Source organism: Carlito syrichta, unplaced genomic scaffold (genome assembly GCF_000164805.1).
Source record: "Carlito syrichta isolate Samal-C Ts95f unplaced genomic scaffold, Tarsius_syrichta-2.0.1 Scaffold311810, whole genome shotgun sequence".
Taxonomy (NCBI): Eukaryota; Metazoa; Chordata; class Mammalia; order Primates; family Tarsiidae; genus Carlito; species Carlito syrichta.
Window position 1 is genome coordinate 446,456 of NW_007255906.1, and position 23,095 is coordinate 469,550.

The window sequence follows — 23,095 nt, forward strand, 5'->3', positions numbered from 1 at the left end:
CGCTGAGCAGGGCGCCGGCCCGGCCCGGGCATTGGAGCTCTGCACCGCACCGCCGACTTCCTCCGCAGGGCGCCGGGGAACCACAGCCCGCGGGTTTCCTGCCGCGCTCGATGGGCAGGGGCAGGGGCAGGGGCAGTCGCCAGCGCCCACCCGGGGGACTGAGCCAAAGCGCAGGGTAGTGGTGGGCCAGGCAGGCAGAGGCGAGGCGGTCGCGCGGCCCCACTCCCCGCCAAGTCCTACCCGCCGGCTCAGCCGTGGCATCTGTCTAGTGGCGCTAGGGCGGGCGCCGGGCCATGGCCGCGGAGGCTCGCGATCGGCGGGCTGGGGCGGGGCGGGCCGAGCGGGACGGGCGCCGGCGCTCGTCTGGAATTGAGCCCAGCCGCGCAACTGACTTTCGTGGGCCAATCCTCGCGGGTACCCAGGGCCCGGTCGGCGGTGGGCTGCGGATGCACCGCGGGGCGAAAGCGGCGCAGCCCTCACCGCAGGAAGTTGTGGGACTGGGCGGCTCGACGGGCGGTGGAGGGCAGCCAGGAGCGCAGCGGCCAACTACGTGTGGGGGCTGTCCCCGCCTTGCGCGGCACCTATGTGACAGCGCCCCCTGGAGTTGTGCCAGTAGTGCCCTGTGGCAGACAGAGGAGTAGGTGTGTGGGGGATACGACCACACCCTAGCTGTCCTTGCCTTTCTGGTTAGCCAGTAGGAAGTGGCTGGAGTGAAGTCCTCTGGAGTAACGTCCTCGAGGGAAAGGGCAGAAAAGAGCTGCCTTGGTGGTCCCCTAGTGGGCTTTACAGCTGGAAGGGATCTCATTTTCCAATTGGGCTGTGAGGGTCAGGGACAAGATGCTGGGCTAAGGGGTGGGAGTGGCAGGGATGGGTGGAAGCCTGGCAGGTCTCAGGATACCCCCCACCCAAACCTCTGAATTCCAAGAACATTAGCAGTATCCCTGTCCCCAGCCCATGCGCAGCTCTGCAGAGCTCAGGGAGGGCTGCTGTCCTGTCTGGAAGGAGGTACTGCACCCATTCTACAGATGTGGAATGAGCTCAGAAGGGCAGAGCCTTACCCCAGAGCATCCAGCCATGCCCCGCACCCATAGCTCCAGTGTGTACAGAGTATCTTCCTCCCTGATTTCCTGTGGGGTATGCTTCAGGGGGACTATCCATCAACTCCTGGCTGCTTCTCTTGCTTCAGCTGAGGAAAGGCAGAGACAGGCCAACCTGCATGGGCTAGACAGGAGAGGTGCTGCCCCAAGCACTGGCCTGAAGCCCCCCACACCCCGCAAGTTTTTCTTACCACCTAGCTTCAAGATCTCCCTCCTTACCCATATCTTCCTTTCTCAGACACCCAGGGGCCTCAGGTCCATCTGGCCCCTGTCCTAGTGACATCTTTCGGAGCTAGCTAGTTTCTACCTGGCCTATCCCCAGGCTGCTTCCTGAAGCCAGCATTTCTAGGCTTACCTGTGCCCCTGCCAAATCAGTTCCAAGTTCAACCTGCTTCTCTGCCCTGGGTAATGTTGTAGTTTCTGCCCTCCTCCCTTCTTTCCTGACAGAGAAGGCTCAGGGGCAGTGTCTCAGCACCCCCTTGAGGGTTACTTCTCCCTGCCAGGCACTAGGCTTGCTGCTGGGGACACAGAAACAGCAGCCTTGGGTTCCTAGAGGTCACTCACTTGTAGGGAAGAGACACACGAGCACAAGCTACCCCAAGGCTGTGTGAGGAAGACAAGGGGCCCCTGGAAGGTCTCAGGATACCCCCTACCCAAACCTCTGAATTCCAAGAACATCAGCAGTACCCCTGTCCCCAGCCCATGAGCAGCTATGCAGAGCTCAGGGAGGGCTGCTGTCCTGTCTGGAAGGAGGCACTGCACCCATTCTACAGTTGGGATCTCAAGCAATGATTCTAAAACTGCATATTGCTCACGACACAACAGTCTCTCACCATCTACATTCATATAGCCATTTGACAGACCCACATGGGGACAGGTTCAGAGATGCTGGGCACTGGCACAGAGTTACACAGCAGTAAGGCCACTATGGGATCTGCACCCCAGGCCTAGCTGGCTCCAGAGCTAGTTGTCAAAGTAACACCCATGCCTCGCACAGCTCATGACTTCATACTTTACCTACTTCCTGCAAGATCAAGTTGGACCAAAGGAAGTTAAGAACATGTGCTCATCACACCCTGGCCAAGAAGAAACTGTTCAGCGTGTAGCTCTCTGGAAGTCCGTCTCCCCCTCTCCCTTCAACCTCAGTGAGTCCCGCCACCTGTGTGCCTTTATCCACAAGGTCCTTTCCCTCCCACATAAATGGCTACCCTGAAACAATGGCCGTTGTTGTGCGCTGTACATACACATTGTTGTGTGTATAGTGAGCAGGCTCTGGGAGCATGACAGTAACATGAGTGTTCTCATATGATCATCACCATAATTCTGAGGTGGGTCTGGTCAACCCCACTTTGCAGATGAAGAAACCGAGCCTTACAAACATGGATCAGCTTGTCCAAAGCCTCCTAGGCAGGCCGTGGGGTGAGGCTAGTCACAGTGCTCATTCCTATGGCTCACAGGTAGGGACAGAACTTATGTCACAGAGACCCACATGTATGAAGAAGCTCTTGGCCTGCTCCTCCTGGCAGTTCCTGGCCCTCAGGAGTACTTGTTGGCCACAGTCTGTCACCATAGTAACCAGGCAGGGGCTTGAGGAGCACTGAGCCCTGGTTTGAATTTCAATCCCAATGCAGTTCTCTCAGAAGCAACTTGGTCAAACTTTCCAAATTGGAGAAGTAGGAAAAAAGGGGAGGGTAGTGAAGAGAGGAAGGAGGGGAGAAAAAGGGAGAGAAAGGGAGGAGACAAATTCCCAGATTGAAGCAACCCCAGAAAAGAGGCCTGGCCACTAAGCTAAGGGAGGGCCTTCTCTGGAACAGCAGCTGGTGACAGGGCAGAGAGGAAGCCCACAGCCTTCCCAGAAGTCTGGGCTGGGGTGGGGGTGCAGCCTGAGTGGGCGGGGCCTGCCCTTCCTGCCTTTGCTGGAATAGCTGCTCTTTCAACTGTTTTCCATCCCCACATATGAGAAAGGTTTCTTTTGGAAAAGGGGCTGGAAAACCACTGACCTCATCTGATTGGTCCACCTTTGGAGGTGGAGAAGCTAAGGTCCAAGGGGCCGAGAAGGAAGTCAAGAGCAGGACTAAACTCTGAAAGGAGGATCCCAGAGCAGGAACATAGTGAAGATCTGAGGATCAGGCTCAACTTGGACCAGGTGTCCTGGTCTTCTGAGCCCTTCCTGCAGTCTATAAGCCCCACCACATCTACAGAGGCTCCTACCATGAGGTCCCACACAGGGGAACCCTGGTGGTGACATGCACAGCAGAGGATGGGAGCCCTCACAGGGACACTCTTCTATTAGAGAAACTGCAAACAGTGTCATCAAAGAAGACATTGCTTGGGCCCCTTACTTGGGCTTCCATGGCCAATGCCCATGTGGTGTGAGCGCCTGGTGCTCTGTGGACTGAGTGGACAGGGCAGAGGTGGCACTGACAAGTCTTCTCTTTAAGAGGGCACCTTCTTACCCTCCCAGTCCTGAGATGGGACACTCACAGCCCCTGCCTGTGCCATGTCCTGCAGTCTCTGTAGCCACAGCCCTCCTGCAGCCTCTCCTTGCCTGCTTGCCACACTTTCCAAAGCCTTGCTCCACGCCTCTGCCTGGAGCAGTATCCTGGGAGGACAAAATGCAGATAGCACAAGGCTCTGTCCAAGCTGAGCAGTCAAGCACAGGTCTCAGAAAGATGCACTGGCACATTTATTCCAGGGAAAACCTTTAAAAACATTCACAGTGGGAAAAGAAGTCCATGCTGAAAACTGTTCTTCTCTTCAGGAATGTTAAACAGCAAGCTCCTGACTGAACACCCAGAGCAGCTAGGGGCGAAGGGGCTGTGGGCTGAGGTCATGGTGAATGTATATACAAACACCGCTGTCCCACTGGGGAAAAAAATAGCAGCACTCCTGAGAGGCTGGGCAGAAGCTCTGGCATGGAGGCCAGCCCAAAGGAGGTGGGTTCCCAGTCTGGGCTCTGCGGTCTTGGGCAAGTAATGGCTGCTCTGTCTGCAGGGGCTTCTATACTTCCTTGTAAGACTCTCATAGGATTCAGAGGGATCATAGATGCTAAGGGCTTAAGTAATCATCTTCCTCTGCCTGAGCACTCTGGCTTTGTCACAATTCTGAATCCACATTTGGAGATAAAAACTGTCTCCAGTGGTCAGAAAAGAATTTATACCAGTGGTCAGCAGGCTAAAGGTTGCTCATATTTAATTGTTAATATTATTTTTTAAGTTGGAGTCTCACTTTGTTGCCCAGGCTGGAGTGCAATGGCATGCTCACGGCCACCCAAGTGTCGACCTGCTAGGATCCAGCGATCCTTCTACCTCAGCCTTCCAAGTAGTTGGAACTACAGGCCCGCACTACCATGCCCAGCTAATTTTTTGATCTATCGTAGAGACAAGGCCTCATCATGTTGCCCAGCCTAATCTTGAACCTGCAGGCTCAGGCAATCCTCTTGCCTCGGATTACAGGCTTGAGCCACCATGCCCAGCCACTTATAATTTTTTAACTCTAGCAGTGAATGCAAGTGCCTACCCTAGCAAGAACTTCTAACTGTGTTGTGGTCTTATCAGGGTAGGAGTCTGGGCATCCTGTGGCCTTGTTCGGGCTGCACCTCAGCTTCTCAGGCTCGCCCATTTCCAGACGGGAGGCAGGGATGGGAGAGGCAAGCCTTCTGCACCTGTTCCAGTCCCAAAACAGGCTGTGCAAGCCAGAAGCTGTGAAGTTCCACAAAGCTTGTAGAGCCCAGGATATGAGAAGGAAGGTGAGCTTGAAGAGAAGCTTAGAATCCACACAAGTCTGCTAATCCTTTTAAGACTCTTAAAAACAGGACTTTTCTCCCTGGAGAACTTGAAGTGTTTTTTTTTGTTTACTTGGCTTGTGCAGTTGGCCCATAGATCATCTCAGCAATGCTAAAAATAGTGCTATTGCAGCAATTCCTACTTACAGCCAAGTAGTTCCCATTTCCTCAATTTAAACTTTTTCCTTTCTCTTCTGTCCTCTGATTCCCACTGTGACATACTGGGTTTCCTTTAATCCCCTGACAATGGTACCGCGTGGCTGCATTTCTCAGGTGATCTTAGTGATGAGGAAGAGGTGGCTCAGTAAGGTCAGGTGACCTGCTTAGCTCATAGCCACCAAGGTAAAGGCTGGGGCAAAAGCCCTGCCCACTCCCCCACCAGCCAGAGTGGGGTATCCACAGTCACAGGTGGCTTGCTCTCATGGGGGAAAAGGAAAAGCCACAGTCAATCCCAATTTCTTCCGAGAACCACATGACACTGGCATAGGAGGTGAGACCACCCTTGGGGGAGATGGGGACAAGAAGTAGCACCCTCCCATCCCTGCATGGCCCTACATGCATCTCTGCTGTGTGGCAGCCTCTACTGAGGTGCTGCTTGCTTCTCAGAGGTGTCTTGGTGCCTCTCCCCTGGAGGATGCACATAGACCCAGGCCCACACACGTGTGGCACACTGAGCAGAGACACATGGTATGGTTGGTGGACCTAGAGCCTCAAGGCAGAGCTGAGCACAAGAGCTTGGCCCCCACCCCACCTCCTTAGTCCTCCCATGCTCCCCATCCTTACTTCCCTGCCATCATCCCATCAGTATATGGGAGCCCTGGGTCTTGGCTCAGAACCCTCGAATCCTAGCTAGGGCACCAACTTGCTGTGTGGCTGAGTCTCAGTTTCTTCATCTGTAAGGCAGGGACAATGTCACGACGTAAACCTCATGAGTTACAAGGATCCAACCGGCCACAGTGTATGGAAACACTGAGGGCAGCAGTCTGAAATCCCGGGGAATGGTGGGTTGGCAGTGCTCCGGCTGCCCCTACCCCAGCCTGGACCCTCCAGTGCATTCATGGCAGCTGGTAGGATGTCTAGAAGATACTCCTCATCTCCAGCCCCTCTTCCTACACCTGACCCAGAAAGGCAGGGCCCAGCAGTGGCCAGTCAGCCAGTCAATCCCCCATATCCTGCACCCCGTGGCTCAGCGTGGCCTTCCCTGGTATGCACATGGCACTGGCTGTGCCCCACACTGTGGCTCATGTTGCATCTTCTGCTTGGAAGCCTGGCCCTGCTCTGTCTTTTGCAGGCACATCTTCTAATGTTAGCCTGCTCTGTCTTTCTCACACTGTCTGCTCACCTTCACATGATGGAGTGAGGGCTTATTCAGGACTGGGTGCCTCCAAAAGCACATGTACAAAAGTATCTCTGCAGGGGCTCAGGCAGGGCCTAACACTTGCTGGAGGAGATAGGTCCTAGGCAGGGCTGGGGGTTGAGCTTGGAGAAAGCTGGGCTGCACTGTGACACAGAAAACACAGCAACACCTGTGAGGGAAGCCCAACTGTGAAAATGGCCCCCATGAGCAATTTGAGCAGGCCTGAGGATGGCACTGAGGAGGTCACAGGCCTGTGCGCAGGAGGGGCAACAGAATGCCAGGCAAGATACCACACAGGGAGGTTGAAGTGTGGAGGGGATTAACTTGTAGTTTCTTTCTTTTTAAAATTTTATTTATTATTACAAAGATGTGGGGTATAATTCAGGGTTATAACTTGTAGTTTCTATAAACTGGTGCCAGGGTTGCCCACTCGCCCCTATCCCCATGATGCCAGCCCTACTAGTAGGTGAGGGCCCCAGCCCTGAAGGGGTCTGGGAGGATACCATGGAGAAGAGGCACAACCAGGCAGCCAGCCACTCAGGGCTACACCAAACAGCCCTGGGGCCCATGTTAGCAACAGTGTACTCCCAGCCCCCCAGGAAAGCCCTGTTTGACACCTGGATCTAGCTACTGGCCCCACCTCGGCCTGGAATCCCAGCCTCACCTCCTAGGGCAGGGTTAGATGCCCATGTTGCCCTGTCCACTGCCACCCCATCCTCCCTATCCAGCCAATGGGCCATTTGGTAACATTCCTGCCTGGGACAGCTGGACTAATCTCAGTGTAGGAACTAGCAGGTCCCTGGCTCTCTTTCCTCAATCCCTCCTTGAAGTTGCTGGCCACCTTGAATAGGCTTCAGTGCTACACAGAACGAGGTTCACATGCCTCCTTCAGCACAGACGGGTCATGGGAGCCCAGACAAGTCACTTTACCTCTTGGCACCTTTGTGGAAAAGGGACTAATGAGCTAGCTTTGTGGACTGGCCTGTGGATCTCAGCCCTTGTTGACAATGCAGCTGGCCCAGGGCCTGGCATATGGTGGGCGTTATGATCCTTGAAGTGGGCAGAGGGACAAGCAGAGGTGGAATGAGAAGTGGTCTCAACTGTTCCTGAGTGGAGAGAAGGTGATATGAGACTGATTTGGGGAAAGAAGTGGGGCTATTACATACCAGTTCTTCCATTCCGATGTTCCCTGGCCCCATCAGAGAGGATGGGCAGGAATGCCCTGTGCTGATAGTCCTGGGGCTTGTTTACCTGCTAGGGGTGCCTGGATCTGCTGGCCACCTGTGGTAGAGTGGGGCACTAGGGATTGAGGGTCCAACATCTCTTCCCTAGGTCATGCCTTGGTCTTACTGATATCTGTCTGCAACAGGCTCTGAACTTGGGGCTGGCTTCTGAGGGCAGGGGCTGCCCACAGGCCCACCAGGCATGGTGCCTCTTGAGAGCCAGAGGGATGAAAGGGAAGTCAGGCTGGAGCTGGCAGCAGAGGTGACACCAGATCTGGCCCTGCAACAGGAGGCAGATGTTGCAGGCATGGACCGTGAGGTCTGGCCATGGTTGTGTTTCTGAATGCTGGGATATGCTTGTTTCCCTCACTGTGGGGCTGCTGCTTCGCAATTATTTATTCCAGGGAACTTTTGAAGGCAAGAGGAATTCACAGTCACTAGGCATGCTCTGCCTGCTGGGCATTGAGCCAGTGGGAAATGTCGGGAGGGCAATAGCAAAGCTGTGCTAGATGAGGTCCCCGCCTGAAGTGCCTGGATCTGCTGGCCTCCAACGGCCTCCTCCTGAGAGGGAGAGGCACTTGCTGAGACCCGGCCTGGAAGGTGGGTCTGCTACACCTGAACACTTGGTACCTGCTCACTAGGGAGAAGAGGGACTCCTCCAAGGTCACAACCAACTGGTAGCAAGTTAGAATAGAATGAACGTGACTGATTCTTGCTGAGAATGAAGTGCCAGGGGCTTTGGACACCTTCTCTCCTTCCTCTCAGCTCTGGTTGGTGTGGGGTATCAAACTGGGTGGAGACGAACACCCACTTCTTGATGCCCAACCAGCAGGGCCCTTCCTCTCCACAAGACCACATCAAAGCTCTCAGTGAGCACTCAGACTCTAGGGGTGGGACGGCACAGAGCACAAATGCTTTAATGAAACAAAGATGGCTCACGACAACTGCATCTCCCATCAATTTAAGCAACAGAGTATGGACAAACAGAATCACCTGGGCCTGTGTGACAGCCCCAGGTAGAAGAGACAGTGTGAGAGCCTGGACAAAGAAGACATTCCCCAGGTGTGGGAAGGGGCTCAGGCTCCCCAGTCACCTGGGAAACATACACTGAAACCACCTGGGGTTCCTCGGCATACTCCACAGGTGGCCAAAATGAAAGTCACCCGTGGTTCTGAGTGCTGGGAAGGGGTGGCATGTGTGGAAGCACCGAGTGTGAGGGCTCGTGTACTGCCTCCACTTCCAGGCATTTGTCCTGCATGTGTGAGGAAGGAGACCAGAGAAAGCAGTGGTTTTTGTAATAGTGCAGAACCAAAAGCCACCTCTCCCCTAAGAAGAGGGCAGCAGACAAGCCAGGACAGTCAGACAGTGGAGTATTGTAAGGCAGTGACCAAGAAAGAGGATGCTCAACCAGCATCCATAAGCACCAATCAGTGGGCCAGGCTGCGCAGAAAGGGGCCTATATAGTGGCTAAGACCACTGTCCACACCTCGGGTTGCTCCACTCAAGCCAGAGCAGGGTCTTGAGATCATGAAGGTCCCCAACCAGGCATAAGTCAGGGCTTCCCCAACTCCCTGCTCCAGTTACATCCCAGCATTGTCCTCTGGGATCAGTTGAGGGCCACTGGGATCCACAGAAAGGCCTTGAGGTCTTTGTGCAGGCCAGTCTCCAGGCCTAAGGGTGAGTTGTTCAGCATGCCAAGTGTGTGCCAAAAGCTCTCGTCCACCAGTTGGGACCACTCTGACTATAGGCAGTCCTGCGCTGGTGAAGGTTGAGTAAGGGATGGAATGGCCAGGAGCTGAGCCTGCCTATGCCCTGTGTGCTCTTCTCAGTGACCCTGAGGCCCAGGGGCTGCCCATCTGAGCAGCAGACAGATCCCATATAGGATGGGAATGGCTATGGAGAAGACACCACCTGCAGGGCAGCCACAAAAACCAGCATCTCTCTCTGCCTTTCAGACTCAGGCCACAGCCACTGCCTGCCCTGTGCAGGCCTGGAAGCAGAAGGCAGTGCCAGCCTAGCCCTCAGCTCCCTTTGCTTCTTTCAGAGGCTAGAAACTGGGTTGAAACAAGAAAAAACCTTGTCTGCTAAAATAAGCAAGCCTTTTGGGGAAGGATGGAGAGCCATCGCTAGTTACTATGGGAACGTTTCTGAATCAACTACAATATATAGAGAGATGTTCGCCCTGGACAAAGCAGCCTGGCTGCGACCCGTGCAGGCCTGTCTTCCCAGAGGGGTCCATGCCTGTATGGGGAGCCTCAGAAGTTTCTGGGCACCTGGAGACAAGCCCTTAGTCTCTGCGGTATGAGGAGCCACCTGGCAGCACCTACCACACAGTCTGGTGCCTGCTTTCCTGGCCCCTCTCTCCTCCTTCTGTGCAGCACATGTGGGCCTCGTCCTTGCTGCAGGGGTCCTATACTGCAGGTCCAGCCCCACCCTCAATGCCTCCCACCCAAGCCTCTGTGTTTTCCCTGGGCTTCCTGCCCTACACGGTTGGTCTGAGGAGCCACTTGTGAATCACTCCACCACACGCCTCCTGCCAGTCCTTCCTCAGACTGCAAAAGGATAGCCAACAGTGCCCAGGTCAGGTCCTCAACCAACAACTCTGGCTCTGTTTTGGCAAAGACTAGAATGTTCTGCCTGGTGGGAGAGGTCTGGTATAATGGGGTCTCCAGCCTCTCCTGCAGCACGAGCCTTAGCCTTAGAGCTCTGACAGGCTGGGCTAACAGCCTAAGAACTGTGATTTTCCATGGCAGAGATGAGGGTTGGGGGCAGGAAAAGGGCAAGGGTGGGGAATTGGTCCCTCTGTAGATGCTGGTTCAGTCACTGTGTGGAACAGTGGGACTGGAGACTTGCCGGGTTCATTTCTCCCTCACTTCTCCTCAAACCCCATCACACTGCTGAGCCCTGCTACACAGTCAGCTGTATCTCCACGGGGCCATTCAGCTGTACACCGGTCCCATGTGCAATGAGTTCCCATCAGGAAAGCTAACACAGGAGCCGAGGTCCCACTTACTCGTCCCTTAGCACCCATCCCTTCCTCTAGCCCCTCTCACTCCCCACAAATGTGCAGTTAGTGGCCCAGACTGTGAAGCGCTCCTGAGGCGCTTGGCCTCCCTTTCCTGACTCCTTTCTGGCTGAGGAGCACCATGTGCCCTGCAGCATCCTACAGAAGCCCTGCCATGGAGCTATGCATGCAGTGCTCTACTGTATGCCTCAAGCACCCTGTGGCCAGGGCCAAGGATCTCCCTGTCTCCCACAGTATCCAGCACTGGCTGGACCAGGAGAAGCTTAGAGACCATCTACTGGGGGAAAGGAATGAATGGAATTAATCCACAAATACTTGAGTAAGCATCTCCTCTAGGTCAGGCTAGACTAGACCAGGTGACTCAAAGAGAAACATGGCCAACAGCACAAAGATGCGTGCATCCAGAGGCTGTGAGAACAAAGACTGGGCCCACGCATGTGTCCACCGAAGGACGCTGGGAAGCAGCTACAGGGAGTAAGACAGCCTGACCCCTCATAAGGAACTTTTTCCAAGATTTAGTGTCGGCAAAAAAAGCAAGCTGTCGAAAAGCACACACACATATTTTTAAAAGACGCGTGACAAACCTGTTTTTGTATATGCATACCCGAAAAAAGAGAACAGCCTGGCTGCTCACAGAAGCACTTCTGAGAAGGGTGCAACACCTGGGGGTGGGCAGACAAGGAGGTATGGGCTCTACTATGTGTCTGAACTGTTGGCAATGACAATGTGGTCTTACATGACTGTAAGATTATGATGTATATGAAATACAAACACACGAAGAGGGCCCTCAAAAATCTGAAATTTATTAAAATTGTGTATTCTTACATGTTCAAATTTCAGTCACCTTTAAAGTACTCTCTGTTTGAAGCAATACATCTATTGAGATGCTTTTTCCACTGCTCAAAACAGTTTTTGAACTCATCAATTTGTATGCCCTTTTAGTGCTTCTGCTGTTGTTTCACCTCTTCCATATGGGCAAAATGTTTCCCTTTGAGGATTTTTTTCATCCAGGGAAACCAAAAAAAAAGGGTTTTCTTGGATGAATAGGGAGGGTGAGGCATGGGAATCATGCTGCTTTCAGTCAAAAACCGCTGAACACACAGTGTGGAGTGGATAGGTACACTGTCATGGTGGAAGAACCAGTTACCTGTTTGCCACAACTTGAGACGTTTCTTATGCAAATCATGACCCAACCTTCTTAAAACTTCCAGATAAAAGCTTTGGTTGGCTGGGCATGGTGGCTTACGCTTGTAATCCCACATTTTGGGAGGTGGAAGTGAGAGAATTGCCTGAGCCCAAGGGGTTGAGACCAATGTGGACAACATGGCAAGACTTCGTCTCTACAATAAATAAAAAAATGAGCTGGGTGTGGTGACTCACGCCTGTAGTTCCAGCTACTTGGAAGGCAGAGGCAAAAGGATCACCTGAACCCAGCAGGTCGAGGTTGCAGTGGCTGTGAGTGTGCCACTGCACTCCAGCCTGGGCAATAGAGTCAGACTCCAACTCAAAAAACCCCCAAAAAACCCCCAAACCCCACAAAACTTTGGTTGACCATTTGATCCAAAGGAGCAAATTTTGAATGTATTACAAAGGGCCCACCCTCCAAAAGATAAGTCTGGTTTTTTTGGATTCCCCCTCATGTGTTTTTTTATCCATGTTTCCTGGTTCATAACTCCCACAGCCCTATTACAACAAACAGAATCTCTTATATCTTCTCCTGCCCTCCTTTTACCTGCTGAGGGAAGGACTCTAATCTGACTGTGGGTCATAAGACCCTCACTCCAGAGAGGGTCCTGTCCTATACCCTGGAGGAAGGAATGCTGTAGAGGGCAAGAAGAATCTAGATAGGCATTATTGGGTTTAGATCATAATTTTGTTCAATCACATTCTGCCACAGTTGTTAATGCTCCAATCATGCCTCTGAAATCAGCTGAACACATGAAGGTTCCTGGTGGGTGGCTTGCCTGGAGAGGGCATAGAAGCTCCACACTCCTTCCTCCATATCCTCTGTAATATACTTTATAATAAACCAGTAAATGTGTTTCACTAAGTTCTATGAGTCACTCAGCAAATTAATCAAATCCAAAGTGGGGGTCATGGGGAACCTCACCTTGAAGTTGGTTGGTCAGACATTTCAGAGGCCTGGACTTGCAAGTGGTGTTTGAATAAGGTGAAGTTTTGAATACTGAGCCCTTAACCTGTGGGATCTGTCATTATCTTTAGGTACAGAGTGTTGGAATTAAATTGAATTAGGGGACTCCCAGCTAGTGTCTGCTGCAGAACTGACTGCTTGCTTGTTGGTGGGGAGAAATCCCTCACATTTCATCACATAAGTCTTCTGTCTGTGTTGGTGTGAGAGCAGAGTAAAAGCTGAGTTTTTCCTAAATAACAACTCCCACAGATTTTCAAACACTGTCATTAAAAAATAATAAGAGTCCCCTGCCCAGGTCCCACAGATAAGGGAGCTGTCCAGACAGCTGGGTGAGCAACACCAGGGCTGGGTGTGGGTGACCCAGGATAGTGGGCTTAGAAGGACAGCAGGTCAGTGTGCTGATGCCCCTACCCTCATCTACACCTCACCTCACCTACACCTCCTCACAAGGACCAGCCTCCACCAGAGGCAGTAAACCCCAGAGCACGTTGAAAGGGAAGTGAGCCAGCCCTACAACCCATCTGCCAGAGACATGGCCCAACCAGCAGACTCAGTGGAAGGCTGTCCTGAGTGCTCCTTCATAAATGTGCTAGTATACAGTTTCCTCACTTGGGAAATATGCTGCACAGACTCATGTGCTGAGTGTGCTCAGGGGTCTGCTCAGCATTTGTTGACACACTAGGTGCCAGGTATGGCTTTTGGAGTACAAGGAGCCCGAACCCACCTCCAAAGAGAAGAGGTAAGAAAGCAGAGGAGGCTGGGAAGGAGCCCCGAGGGTGGTGAAAGCATCAGATCACTGGGAAGCATGGAGGAACTGCAGACCTAAAAGAGACAAAACCACCCACAACACCGAGACCAGGCTGGGGTGGCTCAGATTTGCAGAGGCTTCTAGTTGCAGGGAGGTGATACCTGTGTGCCAGCCCCATAAGGGACTGTGCACTAGTCTTCCCTCCCACAGGCACAGCTGCAGACCACCTTTCTGCAGGATTCATTTTTGGAAGATCCCAGAAACCCAGGAGGAGGGGCGGAGAGCAATTTCAATGAGAAAGGGGCCCAGAGCACCTGGCTGCCAGTGTGGATGTGTCACGAGGAAGCAGGCATCTGAGGGGCCAGCTTCCTTAACTTCATAATTAGAAAGGCTGAGTGGTTAACCTATGAGGAAGACATGGAGGTTGGGCTTCTCCTTCCAACATCACTGTGTAGTCTCTAAGGGCACAGCACCAAAGGTAGGGGGAACAAGGAGGGAGAGAAACTATCTTCGAGTGCTTCCTATGTGCCAGATCCTGTGTTAGGGATATCACCCCATTATCTAACTTGATTCCTAGTTACTCTTCAAGGCAGACCCATTTTTAAGGTGATGAACTCAGGGAGGAGAAATTAAGCAACTTGTTTGGCTCTAACTTTAGTATACCAACTGCAGAAAAATAGTTTTGCAAAACACTTACAAAGGGCTCATTTCATTAATGTATAAGAAAAAAGACCAATAATCCAATAGAAAAATGGACACGAGTAGAAATTGCATAGAAGTTAAAGCTATTTACATGATATCATGGTTAATCTGACTCATAATAAATGAAACACGATAGATACCATTTATACCTACTGAGGAACAAATATTAAAAAACTCAAGGCCAAGCGTGGTGGCTCAGCCTGTAATCTTAGCACTTTGGGAGGCCGAGGTGAGAGAATTGTCTGAGCCTGGGGGTTCGAGACCAGCCCAGGTAACTTGATGAGACTGTGTCTCTACAATAAATCAAAAACTAGTGGCATGGTGGCATGTGTCTGTAGTTCCAGCTACTTGGAAGGCTGAGGCGGAAGGATCTCCTAAGCTCAGCAGGTCGAGCCTGTGGTAGCTGTGTGCATGCCACTGCACTCTAGCCTAGGTGACAAGAGTGAGACTCCAACCCCACCCCCTCAAAAAATTCAATAGAGTGTTGAGGAGGTCTGAAAAAATGAACCTAAGCTGGGAGTGTAGTCTTTGAAGGGTGATGTCTATTAAGACTTTCTATGTAATAATTATTATGGTATAAAAAGAAAAAAAGGACTTTAAAGGCACCAGAAACCCTTTGATCTAGGAATTCTATTTCTAAGAATGGACTCCCACAAATGTGAAAGGAGATATATATCTGAAGCATTGTTTGTAGTAACAAAAGGCTGGAAATAATCTAAGTGCCCATCAGTAAGGTATGGGTAGGTAAACAGTGGGACATCCATATGTTGAGAGTAATATGCAGCTATTATAATATTGTTAAGTGAAAAAATATAATGGGTGAAAGTGTGTGTACTCTGCCCTTTGGGTATATCTGGTTTGCACTGGTAAATGGACAGATATGTGCTGGAAGGACACACACAGGACAAAGGACAGTGGCTGCTGTGGAAAAGGCTATTGCCTGGGCATGCAGGTGGGAGGACACCTCTTTCACAGCAAATCCCTTGGTACCATGTGGATTGATTACTGATGACACCTACTGCTTGTCTATAACAACAGAGAAAAGGTGGACAGGCATAGTGCTCTTAGGCTCTGGAGCCCTCCCCCTCCCCCCAGAAGATCACAGCCTGGGACAAGGGAGGAGTCACAGACCCAGACACTCCTACGTCCTGACTGGATCTCAGTGGGGACCTGCCAGCCCTGCACCCTGAGAACCTGCCTCTGTCACACCTCTCCAGACCTGAGACCTGCCTGCCTTCCTCAGCTCCTAGGTCAACTCATCCTTCAGTTTCTCTATGAGTAATGGGGAATCAGGGAAAATACAAAGAAATCAAAGCTCAGAGGGGCTGTGTGACTTGCCAGAGCCACCCAGCTGAGAGCTGGCTGTGCTGGGAGGAGTGGTAGGGGATGGTGAAGACTTGGAAGTAGAGGGGAGTGAGGGGCCAGTTGTCTCTGTTCAGGGCACTGCAAATGAGGGAGGGCTGGGTCTGGGCGAGTGTCAAGGAGAGGCAAGAGGCAGACAGGCCTCAAAGAATCCCACACAGAATATCAGGGCTGGATAGGCACTGAAAGCCCAGCACTGGCTACACTTGTTTTTTAAGCAGTCAAGTCGGCTTCAGTGAGAATCTTATAGGTGTCTAAGACTACAGAGGGGTGGGAGGAGCTGCTCCAGCAGGAGCAGGACCCTGAGCCTAGAGCCCCTCTCACCATTGCCTATGTGGACCCAGAATACCAGGGGCTTCAGATAACAAGCTGAACTTGTCAATGCTTCTCCCCGTAGAAGGGCAAACTGGTGCCCAGAGGGGGTAGCGACTTGCCAGAAGTCGCTCAGTAATCACACCCCACGCCCAAGTCTGGCGTACTCTAAACTGAGCCACCCTGCCTGCCCTCGGAAATGCTGCAAACCTGAGGCCCTGGGAACGCCCACCCAGGGGGTCAATTCGCACGCCTTCAGTAAAAAGCAGTGGCAGCAAGCAGCCTTGGAAATCAACAAGGCAAAGTACTCACGTTGAAGAAATTGGTCTTGTTCCTCTCGCAGAAGAGCCCCTGTGCCGGCATGTGCTGCAGTTGTTGCCATGGGATACTGCTGCCTAGCAACACGTCGCGGGCCCACTGGAGGTTCTGGGGAAACAAGAAGTAGGTTGGAAGTGAGTGTGTGGGCTGCTCAGGGCGCCCACAGGGAAGCAGGCGGTCCCCTCCTTCCTGGCTGCACTGGCAAACCGTGAGCAGCTCTGAAGACATTGATCGTGCAGTTCCAAGCAGCTCTGCCATGGGCTTTGATCACGGGGCTGTGGGATGCATTTCTGGAACTGATCTCTTGCCTGTACAGCTGACTTAGGAGTGTGGCCTCAGATTGCCCAGGTAGGTCCTGACAGGGACCCTTTGGCTGACGAACCCTGCAAAGGGGCCACATGGATCCAGTGCCCACCTTTGTTGGGGAGCCCCACTAGTCCAAACAGCAGCCCTGACTTGTCAGGAATCAGCAGTGCTTCTGACTCATGGTCAGTGTGTGCACAGTTGTCCCACACTCAGAGGTCCTGGCTCTGATAACAGTGGCTCAGGGTGGTGATCTCTGGGCAATGGGACCTCTTGGTAGAATCCAGGCCCATGGGGAACTATGAACTATGGTGCAGTAAGGTTAGAGGGTGAGTAGTGGGTCTGGCTGCCTTGGCCTTCTTTGGGGACTTCTCACTGGCTTAGACCTCGGGCAGCCCAGGAAAGAGGCTCTGCATCAGTGCTCAGTCACAACCCCTTGGGCTCAAGTGACACTTGGTTCAAAGTCTTGTCTAAGGGAGATCTGAGAGGCTCAGCTCATGCAGGTGTCTATCACTGATCTAATTAGCCACAGGTAAACTCATGGGACAGGAGACTGTTACTTGAACTTTTTTTTTTTTTTTGAGTTTACGAGTCTCACTCTGTTGCCCAGGTTGGAGTGCAGTGGCACACTCACAGCCACCACAGCCTCAACTGGCTAGGCTCAGGTGATCCTTCTGCCTCAGCCTTCCAAGTCGTTGGAACTACAGGCATGTGCCACCATGCCCGGCTAATTTCTTGATTTATTGTAGAGATGAGGTCTCACCAAGTTACACAGGCTGGTCTCAAATCGATGGGCTTAGGCAATCCTCTCGCCTCCGCCTCCCAGTGCTGGGATTATAGGCGTGAGTCACCGCACCCAGCTTGTTACTTGCACTTCTAATCCCACAGGTGAGCTTACTTGACTACGGAGGTAGGGTGCAAAGGAGACCGACCTTTGCCCCAGTTCGAGAAGGTCAGGGAGGCTCCAGGAGGAGTTGACATGTGGGCAGTGGTTTGCACATGGCTGTTATGAGGCTGGGAGACTCACTGAGGCAAGAACCCAGACAGGCGGGGCAGCCAGACCCTGCCAAAGAGGTGGAGGGGATCAGATGTGGCTGCCTGTGAGGCAGTGAGGAGCCAGTGAGGAACTGCTTTGACCATAGGCTACGAGGCCAGAGCATGGGCAGGCCAGACCACCCAGGTGTCTGAGCCTGTGCACACTCTTCCTCTCCCTTAGGGCCACTGGGGCTCATTGCTGTGGCAAACCTCTCCTCCTGCTTGTGTGACCCCGTAAGACTCAGGGCACAAGCCTGTGCTGTTCAGGCGGCCTGAGAAAAATTACCCTAGAGTTGTTTTGGGGGCTCCTTGGGGGTAATAAAAAAGTATCCAGAAGACCTCTTTGAGAAGCAGCAGTTCAGAGCAGGGGGAGGAGATGGGAGAATCTGGCTTGAAGAAGCATCTCCACAGTAGCCATTGTTTTCCTAAGAAAACCTAGAAAATAAAGCCCCATCAAAAACTTCCTTCTAGGCTTGGCGTGGTGACTCAAGCCTGTAAATCCCAGCACTTTGGGAGGCAGAGGTGAGAGGATTGCCCGAGCCTAGGGGTTCAAGACCAGCCTGAACCCCTTGGTGAGACCTCGTCCCTACAATAAATAAAATTAGCCAGGTGTGGCGGCTGCAGTTCCAGCTACTTGGAAGGTTGAGGTGGAAGGTTCAGCAGGTTGAGGCTGCAGTGGCTATGAGCGTGCCACTGCACTCTAGCCTGGGCGACAGAGTGAGACTCCAACTAAAAAAAAAAAAAAGACTTCCTTCTGGTTGGGCCAGGGTGGAGAGAATCAGAGATCCTGCACCTTGTTGCAGGCCCCATGGTTGTGGGACAGAAATGCACATTCCTCTCCAGCTTGTTTTTCTACTATTCCGCAGTTTCTCCAATGATACCTGCACCAAGTCAGTCCTTCCCCCAGATGACGAGAGAGGGAGAAGGCAGTGGGAGAGGGTTCTGGGGCACTTGCAAAGAGAACAAAAAGCACTGGATTACAAATTGGCCTCCCGCAAACTTGGTCATGCTGCATGGGTGGAGAGTGTGTTTTCTAGCTATCCCTCAGGCCTACCAGAGAAAGAGATCTGATCAACAGCTAAGGCACAAAGTATACAGCCAGCTCATGGGAGCCTTTAGTTAATTCACATCTGAGGTCCCAGATGGGAGCTGACAGGGCAGAGACCCGCTCAGGAAATCACAAGTGCCAGGCTGGTGCAGGGGGAGGGGATAGAGACTGTGTTGGGCCCTTGCTGGGCCTCTATAAGAGGCACTGTGCTGCTGCAGCACACACCCTGCCCTACTACTTGGCAGAGTGGCAAGGTGAGGAGACACAATGCTGCCTGAATTGAGCAGAGCATAACTCCTCATCACATGGAATCACCAGTTTACTGATGAAACTGAGGTTCAGAGTTCAAGAGCTTGCCAAGGTCCCAGAGCCAGGACATGGCAGAGTTGGCCTTGCACTCTAGTCCAGGCCACAGGGACTCCAAGGAGAGAGTCTTCCCCTGCTTCCCAATCTGTCCAACATAGGTGAGCATGTCACTTTACAAATCTGCCTGGGCACTGGCTGTATGCTGGATACTGAGCCAGTCCTCTTTCGGACCTCATGCAGCCTGTCACCAGCCTCTGGTCCAAAGCCCCTAACTCAAGGCACCTCTGGGGATGGGAGAGACCCCATAAAACTACTTGCCAGACAATGCACATCTTCTTTGGTTCCACAGGCCCTACAGTGACAGAGGGCAAATGGAAGGTGAGGGGTCCTAAAGAGAAGCAGGGCGAAGGATCCCAGAAGCATACGAGTACTTCCATGTCCTCTCCTGCCCACCACCTTGGCCATCCCTGATCCCCAGCGAAGGAACTTCTAGCCCCTCTGCCTGAAGACTTTAGGGCTGCATCTCCCTCAGTAAGCCAGCTCTGTGCCTCAGTCTACCTACTCACATGCTAACTCATCTCTTCTCCACTCCCCTTGTTTTTGGCCCTCTAGCTTCACTTGCCTCTACTCCTACCTTGGTCCCTGCAGGTTTCTCAGCCTGGTGGCATCTCACCTGACCCCGGGCACTCCTCACCCCTTAATAAAGACCCATGGCCACCTTCAATCACCTCTTCATTGACTCATAGGTAGGTCTGCAGGCTGCCCCCCTACTTCTGTCAGCCCTATGAGGCCAGGGACATGGTCTGACTTGTTCATTGATGGCTCCTCAGGGACTAGACCAGTATGGATAGAACTCATAGAAAGGGCACAATAGATATCAACAGGAAGAATGAAAGAAAGATGAGCAGAGTCTGAGCTCTCAGAAAATGAGAAGGAAGAGTATGTCAGGCCAAAGTAACAGACTGAGGTGCAAAGACATGAAGAGACCAAACAGGGGAAGGAGAGTGCTGCAGCTCAGGTGCCCAGGAGAGAGACCAGGGCCTCCTATGGAGAGTCTGAAAGCAAGAACAGGCTGGTGAAGGAGGGTAACAGAACCACGGGGTGTGAGTGGGGCTGCTCGGGCCCACCCAAGGCCAGGGTGCCAGCACTGGGTTTCCCAGGGCCAGTTAAGCAATAGTCCATGCCCTCAAGGTTTACTCAACTCCCAGCCTCTGCCTGCTGACTTGCACCATCCCCCCCCAACTGTTTTGACACAACACACATAGGGCTGACTGCCATACCCCTGGAGGTTCCTAGGCTCCCTTCTCAGGCACAGGAAGCAAAGGTTTAGGAGGAGGCAGCTTGCATCTCTAACTTCAGCCATCAAGGGCTCTACACAGTGGGGATCCGGCTAAACCTGCTGATAACTGGAAATGGGAAAATGGCTACTGTTCCTGGGTTACCTGCTGTCCCAAGGTATGTGAAGCTGGAAGGCAAACCTGATTCCAGGCACCATCTGCCATTGTTCTATGAGTGACCTGGTGGATGTCCCTGCCTGTGCCCACCCAGGGTCTCCAGCCCCAGGGGCTGTTTCTCTGCCATGACCAATGATAATGGTCTACTTACCACTTAATGACCTCCTCCCTCACAAACTCACAAAGTAAAGAGAGGGGCTCAGAGAGACCAGGGTCCATGATTTCTATGTGGTGACTGGCTCCAGGTGTGCAAACTACCTGGCGGCGATCCTGGAGTTGCACCATCTTCTCTGCAAAACCAGCAGGCTCCACAGGGCAGTCACTGCCCAAAGTGTGTGGCAGCTGCCAGGGCTGTGGACCTCAGCTGTGTTCAGCCTTCACCTAGCCACACCTCAGGTGTTGGCATGGGGGCAGGGACAGTGCTCATGTGTTCCTCAGCAAATGGAGGAGTCAGGCGTGGTTGTAGGGCTTGGCTGGGGAAGGCCCTCACCAGCCTGAGGAGCCACCCATGACCCCATTCTCCACACCAAAGGCAACTGGCTGGGAGTCCTCAGAGTGCAGTTCTCCAAGGGCCAGAGGAAGGAGTTTGTGGCTATCGATGGGAGACTCTGGTAGGCTGCTGGAAACACCCATGAGCTGAATATATGCACCCCATGGCAGACTCACCCCAGCTACCCAGGTCGCCTCTATGCCCACCAGCAAGGACAAGAACGTCCCCAAACCTAGACCTGGTAGATTGAAAGTCAACCACTCTTGATCCTTCTAATCATAAACACTTAGAATTTCTATGTTTGGAAAAAACCAAACAGGAGTTAATAAAACAGCTGTGCCTTGCCCTCCTCCTCCCCTCAAGAGAATACTGGATGGTCATTCAAAGTCATGTAATCAAAGAGTTTATGAAGACATGGGAAGAAAAAAGTAGAACCAAAGAAGTATATGCATACACATCTGACACATCTGTGGGGTGTGTGTGTGCGTGTGTGTGTAAGAAAAGTAGGCAAAAGAAAGACAGAAAGAAAATGCCCCCATCCCGAGGGCTGCCTGGGGAAGGAGACTCATGGCAGTGGTTCTTGATGGAATACAGTGCAGGCCTGTCCCCCAAGGGGCATCTGGCAATGTCTAGAGACATTTTTGGTTGCACAGCTGGGGGAATGCTACTGGCATCTAAGTGGGTAGAGACCAAGGAAGCTGCAGAACAGCCTGCAGGGCACAGGCCCACCCCACAATAGAGAATTATTTGGCCCTAAATGTCAGTGGTGCCTTGTGGGAGAACCCTGTTCTACACAGGACTCATCTGTGTGTCATAAGCCCAGGGACATAGGCCACTTTTACGAGGAGAATAAAATATGTGTATGTGAAAAGCTAAATCCGTTGTCGAACATGATGGCTGTGCAGACAATCTCACCTGGGGATTCACAACATTAGAGATTCAGAACAGAAGCAGGATACTTGAGCATGTATGTGGACTGACCTTGACTCCTCTCTTTCCTTCACACGCCTCACCTAATCCATTGATACAGCTCTTGTCTGAAGCCATTTTGAATCAGACCACTTCCTGATACCTCAACTGTGGCCTCCTCTTGTCTCTTTGCTGCCACCTGTATGGATGCATCCTCAGGCTCCTGGGTGGGTCTGATCAAGGGCATGAGATCAGAGCATTCACTCTGAGTTCCCTCACTGCGGGGTTAACAAGGATTGCTACCAATGGCTACAGCTCTAACAGGTTGCCTCAGGGGCACACTGCACCTGGTCCAGGGTCCTGTGTGTCTCCTCCGTTACAGGTTCCTACTCTGCTCAGGCCTCTGTAAGATGCTCCTTCATTAAGTAACCTTTGGATTTGCTGGTTAGACAGAGCCATCTGTGTCCTGCTAGGCCTTCAGCAGGCAAACCCCTACTCACCCTCTACAGAGAAGCCCAGTGCCTCTCCAACATGTAGGCCACATGACACCTCTCTTTCCTCACAACCTTGTGACCTCACCTAGAATGATGTCACCACAACTCCTTCCCTGCCAAAGCAGGCCCTCAAGAGCCTCTGACCCATATCTTCTTCTCCTTCCTCTTCACTTATCTAGTCACCCTGGCTTCCAACTGATGCTAGTCCCCCTAGGCCTGTTCCTGTCTCCAGGCACGTGTGTTGGCTGTGTGTCCACCTATAAGCCTCTCCTGATATACTCATGGCCATCAGGGCTCCCTCACTTGGTTCACATCCTTGCTTCCCTGACCTCCCAGTCTAAGTAGCCCCCACACCCTTATCAAGCTTTCCTTTACTTCCCAAACTCATCACTAGCTGCCAGCAGGTGTGCTTTTCCTCACCATCCCCTCAGTGAGAGCATACCTCTCAAACCATCTCAGCACCTCAAATAGCCACATGACAATCACTTAGTTGACAGATGCTGAATGAGTAAACCTGCAGAGATGCACAGGAAACACGCTGGAAGGAACCCACTAAAACACAAACGATTCTGCATGTCATGGGTTGTGGGACAGTTGTGAGTAGTTTTGTTTTCTTTTTCAAGCTTCAACAATTTATTGGTAATGAATGCTGCTGGCAAAGTGCTCAAACCCTTTTAAACTGGGGAATCTGCATCTCTCTGTGAGAGAGAGGACCAAGAAAGCAGAGACCATTATTAGGGCAGCCTGTCCCACCTCCTCTGGCCCCTAAAGACCCAGAAGAATCTTCAAACCATGTGGCAGATAGACTTTGAAATACATAAACAAGATACCTAAACTGAGAAAGATATCAAGTTCTCATTTTGCAAACTGCACAAAGTAAAGCTTGATGAGAACCTGGCTAGTTGGGATATCCATGTGGCCATGTAGGGCGCACCATCATTTTGTGGTAGGGGCCACTTTTTACATCCACAGAAAG

The 23,095-nt window shown here is 52.3% G+C and overlaps 1 protein-coding gene across 1 annotated transcript in view; it reads right to left on the reverse strand.

Moving 5' to 3' along the window:
* Positions 1-23,095, reverse strand: part of CABIN1 (calcineurin binding protein 1) — a gene marked incomplete at its 5' end in the record, with an annotated part of 138,899 nt that overhangs the window by 23,898 nt on the left and 91,906 nt on the right. Inside the window, 1 exon segment of the mRNA XM_021718084.1 lies at positions 16,075-16,188. Coding sequence (XP_021573759.1) covers positions 16,075-16,188 — 114 coding nt within the window.